We start from the raw sequence: 14,271 nt of genomic DNA on the forward strand, positions 1-14,271 counted from the left end.
ACATTGCCTAGCTTCTTATAAATATAAAAGCCATGCATCAGTAGCAGCTTCAAAAAGGGCCTATCAAAAAACTTTACAAAAATGACAATGTTTTTTCTGTATATATAGTACTGAAATTTCAAGAAAGGTGAGGGCAGAGGCTCAAACAGGAACTACGGAAAGCTAGTTGCTTCTAGTTACCATGACTCTAATGCAAATGCAGTTGCACAGACAAATGACAAACGCATGTTAAAATACATATCTGTCAGTTTACTTGGGCTCTGAAAGCACAAATAAGGTACAACCTAGGTTTTGTCCCTACTGCAAACTATTCAAAGTTCTTCTAATATCCAAATATTTTAAGAATTATTTCTTTTAATTACCATATTTTATTTTAATTCAAAGTTTTTTCCAAGTCAGAATGCATTTTTGGAAGTAGCTCACACTATATTTAAAGCAACTTTAACATCATTTTGTATTAGCAGGATATGAACTTTATGAAACAACCAAGGGACTGAGTCAGGTCTAACTGTGGAGGTAAGCTAGAAAACTCAAGAGGCAATGTCCTATGCTACAAGACAGATGAAATCCCACACTAATCTATGCCATGTTATCTGCCACCTGCATATGGGGATATCATTGTTTATGTTCTAAAACGCTTGAAGTTATACTAAAAAGGTGAAGGTTCAATTCCTCTTTGTGTAGTATTCGGCTCCTTTTATGCTTGTTGCAACAGAAAAACATGAAACACATTGATATCACACACAATAGTGCAATAAAAGTCCAGTTTGATTCCTAATAAAGTTTGGAAGGATTAATACACTCTGATTTCACATTTCTAGCTTTCCAGTATGCTGAGGCTTTAAAAGAACAGGGCCCCTGACCTGCAAACTTCCTTTTTCTCTTTTTTCATTTTCATCTTTAGCTCTAAGAGCGGAAGGAAAATGCCCCATATAGCATGGATACCAATGTCACGTGCAATAAGAGAGTCCTGCAAATGCTGTCGCTATGAAACAATGCCGTGCAGAATGGTCTCAATACAGCCGTGGCTTTCAAATCAATAAGCAGTAGAAGACAGATATCTGAAAAAACAAACACTCAAAAAGGCAAGACTGAAAGCTTCCAGTTTTGAAAATCTAAGAAGGCTGCATGGCTCAGCATCTACTGAATTTTTCACGACTTGTAGTCTCAATCCAACATTCAGGTTCTCGTCACTTCTATTTAGGAAAGACTTCATCCAGAGATTGTCTCTTTAATTACAGTAACTAAGGTTTGAATCCAAAGCAGCTTATTAGCTACATTAGACAATGAGGAACTCAGACTCAGATTCCTTCTTCTCCCACCAGAGAATTGAAGCACGCTGTGCACTCTGACTGTTATGTGTGGGCAGATATTATCTAGCAATCAAAAGGAAAAGTAATGTAAAACTGAATACAAAATGGTCTTGTAATACGCAAAAAGGTAGATGTGCCAGTACGAACAACCTCACAGGATGCACAGTTTCATGAGGAAGTCTTTCCAAAAAATGTCTTGTGTACATGTAGCATTATACCTACTAAATAATGAACCCACAGGATGTTGCCACAGAGAGAAAATAAAAAAAGGTGATTAATATTTGAGTGAGATGCCGTTCCAAGGTCTTTGTCAAATGCATAACTGATCAATGGATATTATTGCATAGCAGCTCAATAAAATTGTAAGGTATTTCAGTGAAAACCTACCATTATCTTCATGCACAATAAGATGCCTTGAGATGCAAACATTGAGAATGATTAGGGCCACAAAGAAACCTAAATGCACACTGCTCTTGTAATTCAAATGCAAATTCTATATACCCAAACTGCATCAATTCAAGAAAAAGTCAAACTCATGAAAACTTTCTTAATATGTTGCATAAGGTATCAAAAAGATTGAAAATAGGATTAGCAAAGGAGAATGTACCATTCAATGAGTATTGGAAAAGATGCTTATCAAAAATTTATCAGGCAAAGTAAGTCTGAGAAATGCTGATAACAGATGGGAACTGTCTCGGCAAAAAAAAACGTTGCTAGTTTGACTGTTTCTCTAGCTGAGGATAAAAGTGTCCTGGGGGAAAAAAATAGAAAAGTCTGATTTTTCTTACCTCTTCCTTCTCTGCACTTTGCAAGTCCCTCCACTCCTCAGTGACATGACCGAAGTCCACTGTGTTCATCGCAACCTTATATTCCCCAATTATATCATGTTTGGAGAAACGATCAAAGTCATAAACTGCCATCACTAAAGTTTTTCCACCCAGCTCGGAGTATGGCACCTGCAAGGAAGAGAAAATGACAAACTCCGTATCTGAGACAATAAAGATCAGTCCACTACAATGCAAATCTATTTCTTTGGTTTATCAGCTGTCATCTCAGGTAAATTGAACTGCAGAGAAAATTATGAGGTGTATTTGTTTCAGAGTCACCAGACGCAGTATTTTTTGAGACCAGGCTCTGGCACTCGATAGAACAATGTGGCAGCTCACCCATCACTCCCCGGGTTTTTCTCATTCTACTTCAAATCATTTTGTGGGTGATGAAACTGAAACAGGAAGCCCAATTATTTGCACTGAAGACACATGAACTTTTCACACAATGGTGTCTTTTCCTCAATAAATCAACTGTCATCGCTCAGAAATGGGTAGCTCCCAGTCTGATGAAAAAAACAGAACCGGCTTACTGTATCTGACACAAAGTAATTAGACACTAAATAGCTCTCTTATGGTACCACTACCTATTACTTACCAGGGCATATTTTTCATTATGATACCTTTCACACTGTAGACACTAAGGTGCTTTCTAAGTCACAGCGTACAGCTAGAAATTGCGGTGGCAGAAGGCCAAGTTCTGACTAATTCTCCAGCTGTTCTGGTGTGTTTTGGACAGATGCTGTGGGTTAGGACGCTTATGAGTCACATTTTTAATATTCAGATGAAGATGTGCAGTTCAGGTAAGCTACACTTGAGTGGCTACCTGGAGAGGTCTGGTTTCCAAATTGTTTGGATTTACACTGAACACTTGGTCAATTTGAATATATTCTGCAAGTATAAATGGTTTCCACAGGCTTCAGTAAACATTTCTCTATTAATTGTCTTTATAAAAAGAGAAATGAAAGCGTGACATTATCATTGGCCTTGTTAACTGCTGTATGTTCCAGTCTGTTTAAACCCTAGGACTGTCGTCTTTTGTTACTGTTTGGCTTCCACTTGCTTTTTAATATACTTCCTAATAACATGAGTAGTTTTTCTTTTTCATAACATGTTCTATAATGTTTAAAAGAAACTCCAGCTTCCATTACTGAGTACAATGGTTTCAGTGGCTACAGGGTTGCGCATTGTAGTAAATACTATAGCAAAATCTATTTTGATTCTGTAGGTTATTTGTAGCTTCTAAAAAGCTACAGAAGGCAAATGTATGTGGAAGGCAAAATTCTAAATAATTCCACTTTTATTTTTATGCAGCCTCAAAAACAGGAGAAGAGAAATGTTGTAAAGTTTCCTTCTCCATCAGTTTACAATATCGCTTAATGGATCTTGGTCATTTGGAATGTATGAAAAGACTACATTTATCATTATTTTCTTTTTTTTAATCATTAACTTGACCTCATTAAAGCTTATTTTTGCTACATTGCTTTTTAAAGATCTAGTGGCAGCGCTTCCTCCATTCATTACTTCTAAAGCAGCCTCAGCATAAAGCTTTGTTTGGGACAACCAAGGACGTCCTCAGATCTTGTGAAGGACTGCTCCCTCTCCCTGCTTTCTGCCCTGCTCAGAGATACTCAGCCTCTTGACTTAATGCAGGTGAGACCTTGGCAGAAGGACACTTGGTAGAGGAGTGTTTTTCTGCCACAGACGTGTCACTTCTCCAGGCATGAACCCTCTTCCCACCTTGGGCCTGAGGAGGAACACCTCCCTCTGCCAGACTGGTGTAGTCCAGTCAGGATTTCTCAGTTCCTTTTTGGCAGCACAGTGTGGGTACACAGTTCAGACAGCTGGAGCCTGATGAACACCTGCACCCTGGAACAGCACCATGGATGTCTGTGGAACAGAAATGAAAAGGGGACTAACATAGACAACCACCCAAAGAAGAGAAGGAATGAGGTCCAGGGCTCAAGATGCAATACAACAGAAACAGAACCCATCTCATCCCCATTAGCCCTTCTTTGGGAGGAAGGCAGGCACCTCACAGCTCTGTTCTGGGAGAAGGGAACAAAACGGGCCTGGGCTGCCCGGTGGGCAGCTCTGCCACAGAGAGGTGGGGAAGGATGCCAAGAGGAGCTGCGCGCCACCTGAAGCAAGCGGGACACTATAGTCCAGGAGTGGATGATCTGGTTAATAATTTGTGCCTTCATTTTAGATGACAGTATTATTGGTTCTTTCTTTTCTTTTTTGAGCTGCACGGGAATCTGTAATTTATAGCTCTGTTTTCTTTTAAATACTGTCTGAGGAAAGCTCGAGAAAAAAATAACTCCCCACAAAAGATTATTTTGATGAACATCTTCAAGGGAAAAAAATAAGCTTATATATGCAGTAGTAGTTCTGGCCTCCAGGGATATCTTTCTCGTTGAATGATTACATAGTCTGAGTCTTTCACTATTCCTGTTTTCAATCTGCAGCTGTCATTATATGATTGGGCATAGAGAGAAAGGCCTAAAGTAACAGCAGAGGAATGTATATTAGGAGAAGCCGTATGAAACGCGTTGAATAGTATTCCTTTATTGTATTTAACTGGGGTTTAGGTACGGCTACAGTCTTACAAAAACCCTATTGATAGATACTATTGGAACAACTCAAATATTGCAGCGTAAGGCTTAGCTACGTTTATTTAATTCACATGTTATTAAACCTGAGACATGATTTCTTTTCATATGTAAAGTAGCATGGCAAAGAATTGCTATGACAAAGATTAATCTACCATTTCATCCATTTACCTTTCTTGAGTTTTAATTTATTTTTGAGGGAAAAGAAATGGTATACTGAAATTCATAAATCAGACTACAAAGATATTTAAAGAAAACTCTAGTCTACTGAAATTTACTTGATATTTGTCAGTGTCCCTGTTTTCTGATTTTCTTGTAATTTTTATCCGGCCATAAAATATGGATCAGATTGTCATATATCAGGATAACTGAAGTGCCTAAAATCAAACTGTGCCTTTTACACCTACTGAGGTCTGACCCTATATTATACCATTTTCATCATAAGATTGAATACCAGAGCTTTCTACAACATGAAAAATCACTATGCTGCAGTTACCAATTAACTAAGATGTCTAACTTTGTAGCCAAGCATGAGACACAGTGGTTAAATAAAAATTTTCAATAATCATAAAAAAAATACCTTGAATGTAAATTGCTCATTGAAAACAGGGTTAAGGGTCTTTCTGTGGACTTTTGTCTCATATTTCTTCTTCTTATCAGGTAGCAGGAAAACTTTCACATAGGGATCGGATGTACCACCCATATCTAATGCAGGCAGCTCAGCTGCTTGAATAATCCCAACCAGAAGCTGAAAAGAGAGAAAACCAGCAGAATGAAATTTCAAATAGATATTTACAAAAAAAATTGTAGCAGAGAAATACACATGCAGACTCTATTTCTGGTCTATGAAAAACTATTTCCCCCCCGCCTTTCAAGGAAGGCAAATGAAGCAACACTATAGACTTTAGAAAACCAATTATGGCAGATGCAGACTGTACAAAGGCTGTTTTTAAGCAGAAAAGAGGTTTTCAAAGGGCAGCTGATTACAGCTAAATACAGACTTCATCTTTTTAAAGACTGCAATCAAATAACTTTCAATTGCTCTCTCCTCTTGTGCATTATTTTTCTATGCTGGGCACCATGAATAGAAATCACATTATTAAACAATCAAGAATGTCTAATTTTGACTACAAAATTTGTATTCTAAACCCCCAACACGTAACCTTCCCCCCAACCAAACACAAAAAGGTGATATATCAAATGCAAATCCTCAGGCAGAGCTTTATTGAAAACAAATGGATCTTGCAGTCTTCCTTATATTTAACTTCTCTTGCTATGTATACAAATGGGTTTAGGTAGTAAACTCAGGGCAGCATTTTCCAAAAATATGCCATGAAAACTAAGCTTTGGTAACTAAATCCTAATAACAATTCGTAATCTCATTGCAAAATCGAAAAAACAGTTTCTTAAATCTCTTACACACTTCTAAAAATAAGACTGAAGTACGGTTGAAACTTGTAAATGCCTTGGGCATGTTTTAAGTGTTATAAATGAAGGCTTATGTTACGTCATGTCATGTCATGTCATGTCATGTTATGTTATGTTATCTAGACATCTTAGCCTGCATTAGGCCTCATCAGCGTAATGGAGTTGAGAGAAAGAAAATACTTTTAATGTTGTTTCATAGACACAGAACTAAGGTAAACATTCAAGTGACTCTTCAAGGTCAACCTGTGAGACAAGATATTAAGAACTGGGAATGAAATCTGAGAATATTTTCTTCTAAATCAGTGCTTCAGTCACAATATATTTGCTTCTCTCATGGATGAATTGTTTAAAATTGGAAACAGAAGCTCTAATAACTGGAATACAGAACAATATAGTAAACCTAGGAAAGAAGCTTCTGTCTTCTCAGAGATTCCTCAAAATTGGACTTATTTTTACCAGTTTTAAATTCACAGTATGGCCTGCATGCTTTCCCACCTACAGGACTCTCAAGCTCCATGAAACATTTTCCTTTAGCTGTAAGAAACACTTCTCCTTTTCTGCCTCATTCTTATGCTAGATGCATAACAGTTCATAAATACATGGATAGGCTCAGGATCTACATCAAGTCTTTCACATCAAAGAGTGAAAAACAAGTCTATGTCTTTTAGTTAACAGAGTGGAAAAGCAATTCAATTCCCTTTTAAAATTTCTCTCTCTAAAACCAAGGCATCGTGCTTTGGAGAGTACATCGGTCATGTCTCCATTTTTAACCCTATTCAATACGGTAGCCAGAGTTTTGGTCTGTAGTTTCATGCCACCATACTATACTAACCTAACTGAATCCCCTCTTCTGCTCTTTTATATCATTCATCCTCTGATAAATTCCAAGCTGCAACATAGTTTAGAGCAGCAAAATAAAATAGGAATCCATAATTCAAATAATTTATTACCTTAACTAAACACTACACACTTTTGCAAATTTGCTGTTCTCCCGTCCTGTGTCCCTTTGTAAAATAAAGTCCACAAAATCAACGTTTCCTTTAAGAAAATTCACACAGAAAGTTTGTTTTCATATTCTGAGAAAACTGAAATCCACTTGTCAGAACGCATTTGCATCTTTTCCTTTCCTCCTCTTTAGATCTTCTGCTTCTAAAGGGTCTAACCCTTCATACTGATTTCATACTGATTTCAAGGGGGATCAGTGTGACTCATCACATGGCCAGGGGAATTTGCTCTGGGAGTCAAGGGAAAGCTGCTTTAACCACTTGTTCTTGAAAAGCTTCAGAATTCTTTTTGGCTCTTGCATTGAAAAACAAGCAAGTTGGAAGATAGGTAAAAAGACGGGGAAATACTATGTAATACGCCAGGTCATAGCTGTGTGTAAATACTCTGCTGCTGACAAAGAAACTTTTCTTAATTTCTCTTATTTTCTTTGGCTTGTGAAAACCAAGTGTACTGCATTCTGTGAACAGCATCAAATAAAGAATCTGAATGTGGAAATAAATTACAAGTACATGTGGAAGTCTGTTCAGATGAAGAACGGGAATTAACAGGGATTTAAGTTCAGTTGTCATTTCTTTCCTTAAATAGAGAAAAATGACGTGGTTTTAACTAAAGTTGTCAAAAAAATGAAATGCAGGATATGTATTCTCAGGTTCACTGAAAGACATGCAGTAGAAGTGAAGAAGTCAGATGTCTTGGTGTACTTCAGTCCAAAGTTAAGCGCAGTGAGTTTTAACATGAGGCTGTGAATTGATGTAATTCACAAAAGTGATCCCAAGCACAGCAAGAGGCCAGGAAGGGTAATTAAATATGAGCTAGTTCAGGATGTGGCCACACCTGCTAAGTAGGTCCCTTCTAAGTCTACATCACATTATGGTGTCTACTCCTACCGAAAACCTGGCTAAGTATGCCAAAGTTTGGTTTTACCAGCTTCAGAGTAGGGTACTGAAGGAGTATCAGTCCTTGACTGGACAGATTCTTCTTCTCCAACTTTCCTGTTTTTTGGGAGACAGGCCTTTTTATTTGGACTTTTGTTCCAAACTAAAATTTTCTTGGCTAGTAGGTGTGCTGTGTGCTTTAATAGAGAGCAACAGAACCTGGTGCACACCTGATGAAGTGAGAGAAAGCTACTCCTGGCAATCGTATTGAATTGCTGAAAGACCCACAATGAATCAACTTACTTTTATGTCCCTCTTTTTTCCCATGCATCTTTTGTTTGCTTACGTTTTAAATAACTGAAGGCTGAAGCCATCTTTTACTGTCTGCAGGCAGACTCCATAATAAAATGTGGGTTGACATTGATTGGTGAAGCCTTAACTTAAGTTATTAATAACTATTAGAGAAAACTGTGTCTTCAATTTTGATTAAAGGTGCAATATAAACTCCGAGTACACTGAATACCAATTTAGCAGTACCTCTGTCATGAATCTTGAGTCTTGTTTTCTCCCGTTACTCCATGCAAGCAGGAAGGATTTCAGAAGTATCTACTGTAACTAAATTTATTACTTCATTCTCCCCTTACACACACAGAAAGGAAATGTTACAGGTTGCTTGTTTCAAACCTGGTTGTTCTGGAAATCATAATCCAAAGAATATTGGATTTTCCCTAGTTTCTCCACTTCTTTGGGTTCTTCTTTCTCTTCCCCATCAGTCAGGCCAGTCTCAGCATCGTCATCCTTAAGAGCCTAGAAAGAAGGAATGTAATATTCATAAATAAGGCAAACTCTTAAGTACTAGTTTAAAACAGACACTGTCTTCAAATCTATTTTCAAGCCATTAGAAGCAAGCATGACAGCAGAAATTCAAATATGCAGTTTACATATATATTTATATTATTTAGGTTGCTCAGGAAGATGTTATAAATCAGCAAGCAAGCAATGGAAGTAGGAAGAAAGCTTCTTGGGCTATTACAAGCAACGATTGTTATAAGACCTGAAAGTAGAAACAAGATATCAGCTTCATATCAAAAGTTCTTCTGGGCTCACACTGGCTCTTAAAGAGGCACAAGGAGGCAAACATGCTATTAAATAAGCAAAGTCACACATTCATTCAACTTAAGAATATCTTGGCAACGTCAAACCTGGTTGTGCATGCTGTGAATCGTTTGCAATTGGCAACACATTTCTGTAGGATTACTATGATAAAGAGCGTGTGCTGTGGATGAGTTCTTCCTACAATCATATGCCAAACATTTTTCATGTTTATTTAGAATGAATATGGAAGCAAAGTTTTCACCATGCCATTAGCAAATGCATGTTTCTCCTTTCCCTCCCTCCCGAGACCAATTTCCTTTTTATTCATTCTCGCTATAAAGCTTGGCTGAACCAAATTGATTGAAAGTTGATTTTAGTTTGCTTAGAAAGAAATACAAAAATAAAGAAATACAGAACTGCTTACAGCTTTGTCTATTGCATAAACCCCTCTATTTTTAAAGGACACAGCAGTTATCTTAGATTTTATACATAATTAAAATACTAAATGATGTAATAATTTTTTTTTGCTGTACCAGAAAGCAGAAGTATTTGCACTGCGGTAAAGGGAATTCATACAATTATTAAACCATATGAACCATAACTAACTATGTAGATCTTATTCCAGCAGATTCTCACCTGAGTAAGAACTGAAACATAGGCAAAAGCGATGAGAAAAATAATGAAAATTGTGGAAAATATGAAAATAAAGTTGAGAGTGTGAAAACAAGGAATCGGTACCGAGCATTCATCCAGAATTGTTATTTGCATATTATAGTAAACAGTATGTTTAACTATAAGAGCCCTATCTGCATGAAAGTTCCTTCTAAATGGACCTTCTGCTTTCAGAAAGAGACTATTAAGTGCAAGAGTAAGATTTTTTATGTTCTTTCTTTTTTCACAATGTGAGGTGTTCTGAAGAAACCTACAGCATATATAAATAACAGGTTGCAGCTGGATCTCTCTCTCTGATGAGATAGTGAGGCTGGAAAGTAGTTACACCCATGGTTGATGGTGGTTGGTGAAAGAAAGAATGTTAACATTCATGTTAGCATTAACATTCTCAATCAGCCGTGAAGGCTGCAACAGTTGCATGGGTGTGGTAAGAGGGAAGATTGATCTCTGAGATAGAAAATGTTATTTTTCAGAAGCCAGATCTAAATTCAAAAGGCCAGACTCAAAACTGTACAGTATTAAGCAATTATTTCTCAACTTTTTGAAATAAGCTAGAAATTCAGCTGGCATAGCTCAAATGAAATCAATGCAACAACATTGATTTATGTAAGCTGAGGAGCTGGGCTAGAGTTAAATATCTGAATGGTAGTGAATGATGGACTCCTTACTAGGAACATAAATTACAGGGTACCTGCCTGAGATTGGTGGGAAAGCTTGATAGTGGATGAGAATCACCTGTGATGTTGGAAGAGTAATACCTTTTGAACTAAACCATTTCTATTTGGAAAGACTGAACTGCCCAAACCGAAAATTATTTTGAGACATTTTAATCGCTGAGCTGCTAGTGAGTTCCCTGGCTGTAGACCAACATTTTTGTTAGTACAACAAGTGTGACACTTCAATAGTGACAGGTTCACTATTGAAGGTTCACAAGAGGATAGCATTGGAGAAAAGCCAGTCTGAGGCACAGCCCCTGCGGGACCGTACACGGGACTTTCAGTATATGGGGTGATGTGATTATGCCAAGCACCTCACTCTCATTGGTAATAAAAATAAACTTGAGGTTTTGTGATCAAGAAAAAAAAGAAAGAAAAAAAAGATGTGACTCAGTCCAACCAAACCAACCACATTCATCTGAGCCTGGAGACAACAGGCAGCAATAACTCAGAGTGGGATGTTAATTCCAAGACCCACTGCTCTGAAATCATCTCAGCAGTGCCCTAGCAAAAGACTCCATGATAGAAGAGTGATAAACAGCTCTGGTATATCACCATTTCTGGGATAAGTACTGGACTTTCTGATGTACCACCTACTTTTGACCTCCACTTTGTTTGCGAGCAACTATCCTATGATCACTCCTCAGGAATAAATGGGAGGGTGCAAAAAGAACCATACACGCTAATTCCCAGGTATAAGGAATTTGTAACTATTGCATCAGGGACTAGTTATGTATCCACGTTCTCTCTAGAAAAATTATATACTCTTCTGCATAGATGATCAACCCAGGAGATGCCAGAGCTGTGGGCAACTCAATGTGAAAATGTTGTTACTATGACTATGGAAAATATAATGGGAAGCTAATGTCCCTCTTGCATTTAAAAAAAGGGAGTTTTGAAGTGCAGGCAGAAAACACTGCATGGTTGGGAAACGCTTCTCCACAGGTTATAAGAGGCTTATTGGAAGGTGAAAGCTATTGCCCAGCAGAGATGGAAAACATTGCCCGTTACTCACATCAGCTGAAGAGCTGTATGATTCTTCTTGACCTTGACTCAGAAACACTGAAGCACTAAGAGACACTAAGAATGAGACGTTGTTCGGATTTGGCCAAGGTCATGGCACGGAGGGAGGGAAGAAATGACAAAGTATTATCTCTACAACAGTCTGTACAGAACAGTTTTTACCAGTTTGCTTTCAAACTACAGGCCAATGCTTCAAGAAGCTGAGTCAAAGGAAGCACAGAAGTTTCTCACGTTTGATGCAGCTGCTGAGTTCCAAAGAGGAAGAAGAATTGGATTGCTTCAAAGTACTTGAAACACCCCGGAGGGATTTTCATTTTGTATTGAGATTCTCTGAAAGATCAATATTTAATGGAATAGTGCTGCAACCCTCAATTTATAGCACACTATATCGGATTTTACTGTTGTATTGCTACAATCAATTAAAATAAGCAGCTATATTTTATTGGTTTTAGACACAATAAAATATTTTTAATTATAAGCTAGCTTTTTCCTCAAGCCTCATCAACTGACACAACTGTGATCAGAAAGCCTGGATTTAGATGCAGCGGAATATAAGCCTTTCCTTTCCTAATATTTCTTTTAATTCCATGACATTTTAAATGCCTTTTATGTGAAATATGCAGCATAGAATTGCATTATTACATTGTGCTGGAGACCAGATTTATTTTTTCTAACTTAGGATGACTGTGAAGTTCATTCAAGTGGTTTCTTCGTTTCTGCATAACATGCAGAAACACACAACAATGAAACCTCCATATCCTCTTACATGTGTATAAGTATCTGAAAAACTTAGGGTTGTATGTAAGCAGGTGTAGGAACGTATAAAAAAAGTGTTAATCCAATACAACCATTACAAGATGGTAAATCCACATCTAATGAAATCAGCAAGTGGGAAAAGTGATGTTGTGCCAGGGACCTTAACAGAGCCACAAAATATACAATATATGTTTTCTTAGATCTGGAAGACGAAATGAATTTTTGAGCAACCTCTCGTTTAATCTGTATTTGAATGACCTCTGTAACTAGTTCTAACCAGGGGTGCGGACATAAATCTACATATGGCATTAGGATTTGCTTTTCTGTGCCATGTTTAGTTAATCGTTTTCAAGCTCATCTACTCTGCAGTGGTTCCTACAACAAACAGGGCTAAATTACAGCAATCTGGGATCCACAGTTCAATCTGCTGGTTTTTTCTTCACTTTTGTAACATAATTAAGGGTGGTTTTAAAGGCTTCTCTTTTCTTCTGGATTGACAAAGAAAATGTTTAATTTTCAATTTTTTTTTGTAGTTTCATCTTTTGCATAAGAAAAGGAAAGAAAAAAAAAAAACCTGCTTGTAACTGCAGTTCTGGCAACTCCACACCTTGCAGCGGGTTTTTACAGTTCCTGGGCTTCCTCCATCTCCCACTCCCCCAGCCAACAAAAGCCTCTCTCCAGTGACGCTGCCCTCCTGCTACTGTGAACATCCTTCGCTTCCAGCTCTGCTCTACCAAAAGCCCTGCACCATGTCACTGGGGTTACCCCACTACCCCACAAACCACAGGAGAGATTCTGGGGATTAAACCAGCTTTATGCACGCTTACATTTAATCCTTCCCAAAACTATGCGTAGAAATTGAGAGGGTCTGCAAGGGATTTCTCACAGCTGCTCTGCTGCTTGCCTCCAGATTCCACGTGTGCAGAGGCTCCAGGAAAGCAAATTGATACGGGACTTGGGTAATAAAGCTGCTGGGGAAGCAAGTGTATTTCCTTGCCTCCTGGGCAGCGAGGCAGAGGCCACAATCACGTCTGAGTCACCAGGAGGATGCAAAGACCCATGAAGGTGTATTTTGATCATTGATTCTGGTCTCAGTTATCTTCATGTCTCATTGTTAATGCTTAGTCCATGTCACAAGCTATTTAGGACTGCAAGCAAAGTGTCTTTCACTGTCGTATGTAAAGAAACACACTCATTAACAGTTTTTAGGGTTCCTTCCACTCCTGGGGTGGCCTGTGGGGAACATTCCACTTTTAAGGGAACAAGTTGCCAGTAAGCAAGAAGGAGAGAAGTTAAGAAGGAAAATGTAACGCTGCAGCCTCTAAGTTTATTTGCTGCACAGTGCACGCTGCCGTCCTGAGCTCCATCTCCGCCTGCCCCATCCATCATTCCTTTTGTTCACATGGTGAAGGGGATATTTTTTTAATGTGTGAATGATGCCTAGTCCTCAGGCTTGTGCAATGCCTGCTGAGCTGAATGGAAGAAAACAATATTGTTTTGTAGAGAGAATGTTCTGTGCCATGTCCAACACTGAATTTATCAGAAAGGCAATTTTTCCTCCCCACCTAGGTATGGCTGCATTTCCACTAATGGTGGTGCACCTCTTATCAATTTCTTTCACATTCACAAACACCATAATTCTGACCTGGCCAATTTTTATCCCAGGGGAAAAGAAAAGCCTTTAAAAATTCCTGGCTGATTCCCTATCGCAAAGCAAAAAAGCTTGCAATTGTAGGACATTTTCTATCAGAGGCCCTCACAAGGAAAGGCAACATTTCATTCTTTCAGCATCTGCTTTCTCTCCATGAATTAATTTAAAGAGCATGTTGCGCATGGGTTTCCAGTGGCTGAGCCAGGCTTTGGTCATTGTGAAATCTACTTTGCCATTACCGCTGTAAGAGCGTTGGCCTCACACACCAGCAGTGGGCCACACCGATGCACAGAATGAG

General features: G+C 38.3%; 1 protein-coding gene across 2 annotated transcripts in view; it reads right to left on the reverse strand.

Annotated features, from left to right (window-relative positions):
• Positions 1–14,271, reverse strand: part of SYT1 (synaptotagmin I) — a 131,372-nt gene that overhangs the window by 73,997 nt on the left and 43,104 nt on the right. The window contains exons 3-5 of one of the 2 annotated variants that reach the window (XM_009892463.1): positions 8,745–8,867; positions 5,333–5,500; positions 2,102–2,269 (exon numbers count right to left, since the gene is read on the reverse strand). In XM_009892463.1, coding sequence (XP_009890765.1) covers positions 2,102–2,269; positions 5,333–5,500; positions 8,745–8,867 — 459 coding nt within the window. The remainder of the gene's footprint in view (positions 1–2,101; positions 2,270–5,332; positions 5,501–8,744; positions 8,868–14,271) is intronic. The other variant, XM_009892464.1, reaches the window with a different exon arrangement.

Source organism: Charadrius vociferus, unplaced genomic scaffold (assembly GCF_000708025.1).
Source record: "Charadrius vociferus isolate BGI_N301 unplaced genomic scaffold, ASM70802v2 scaffold839, whole genome shotgun sequence".
In the NCBI taxonomy this organism is placed as follows: domain Eukaryota; kingdom Metazoa; phylum Chordata; class Aves; order Charadriiformes; family Charadriidae; genus Charadrius; species Charadrius vociferus.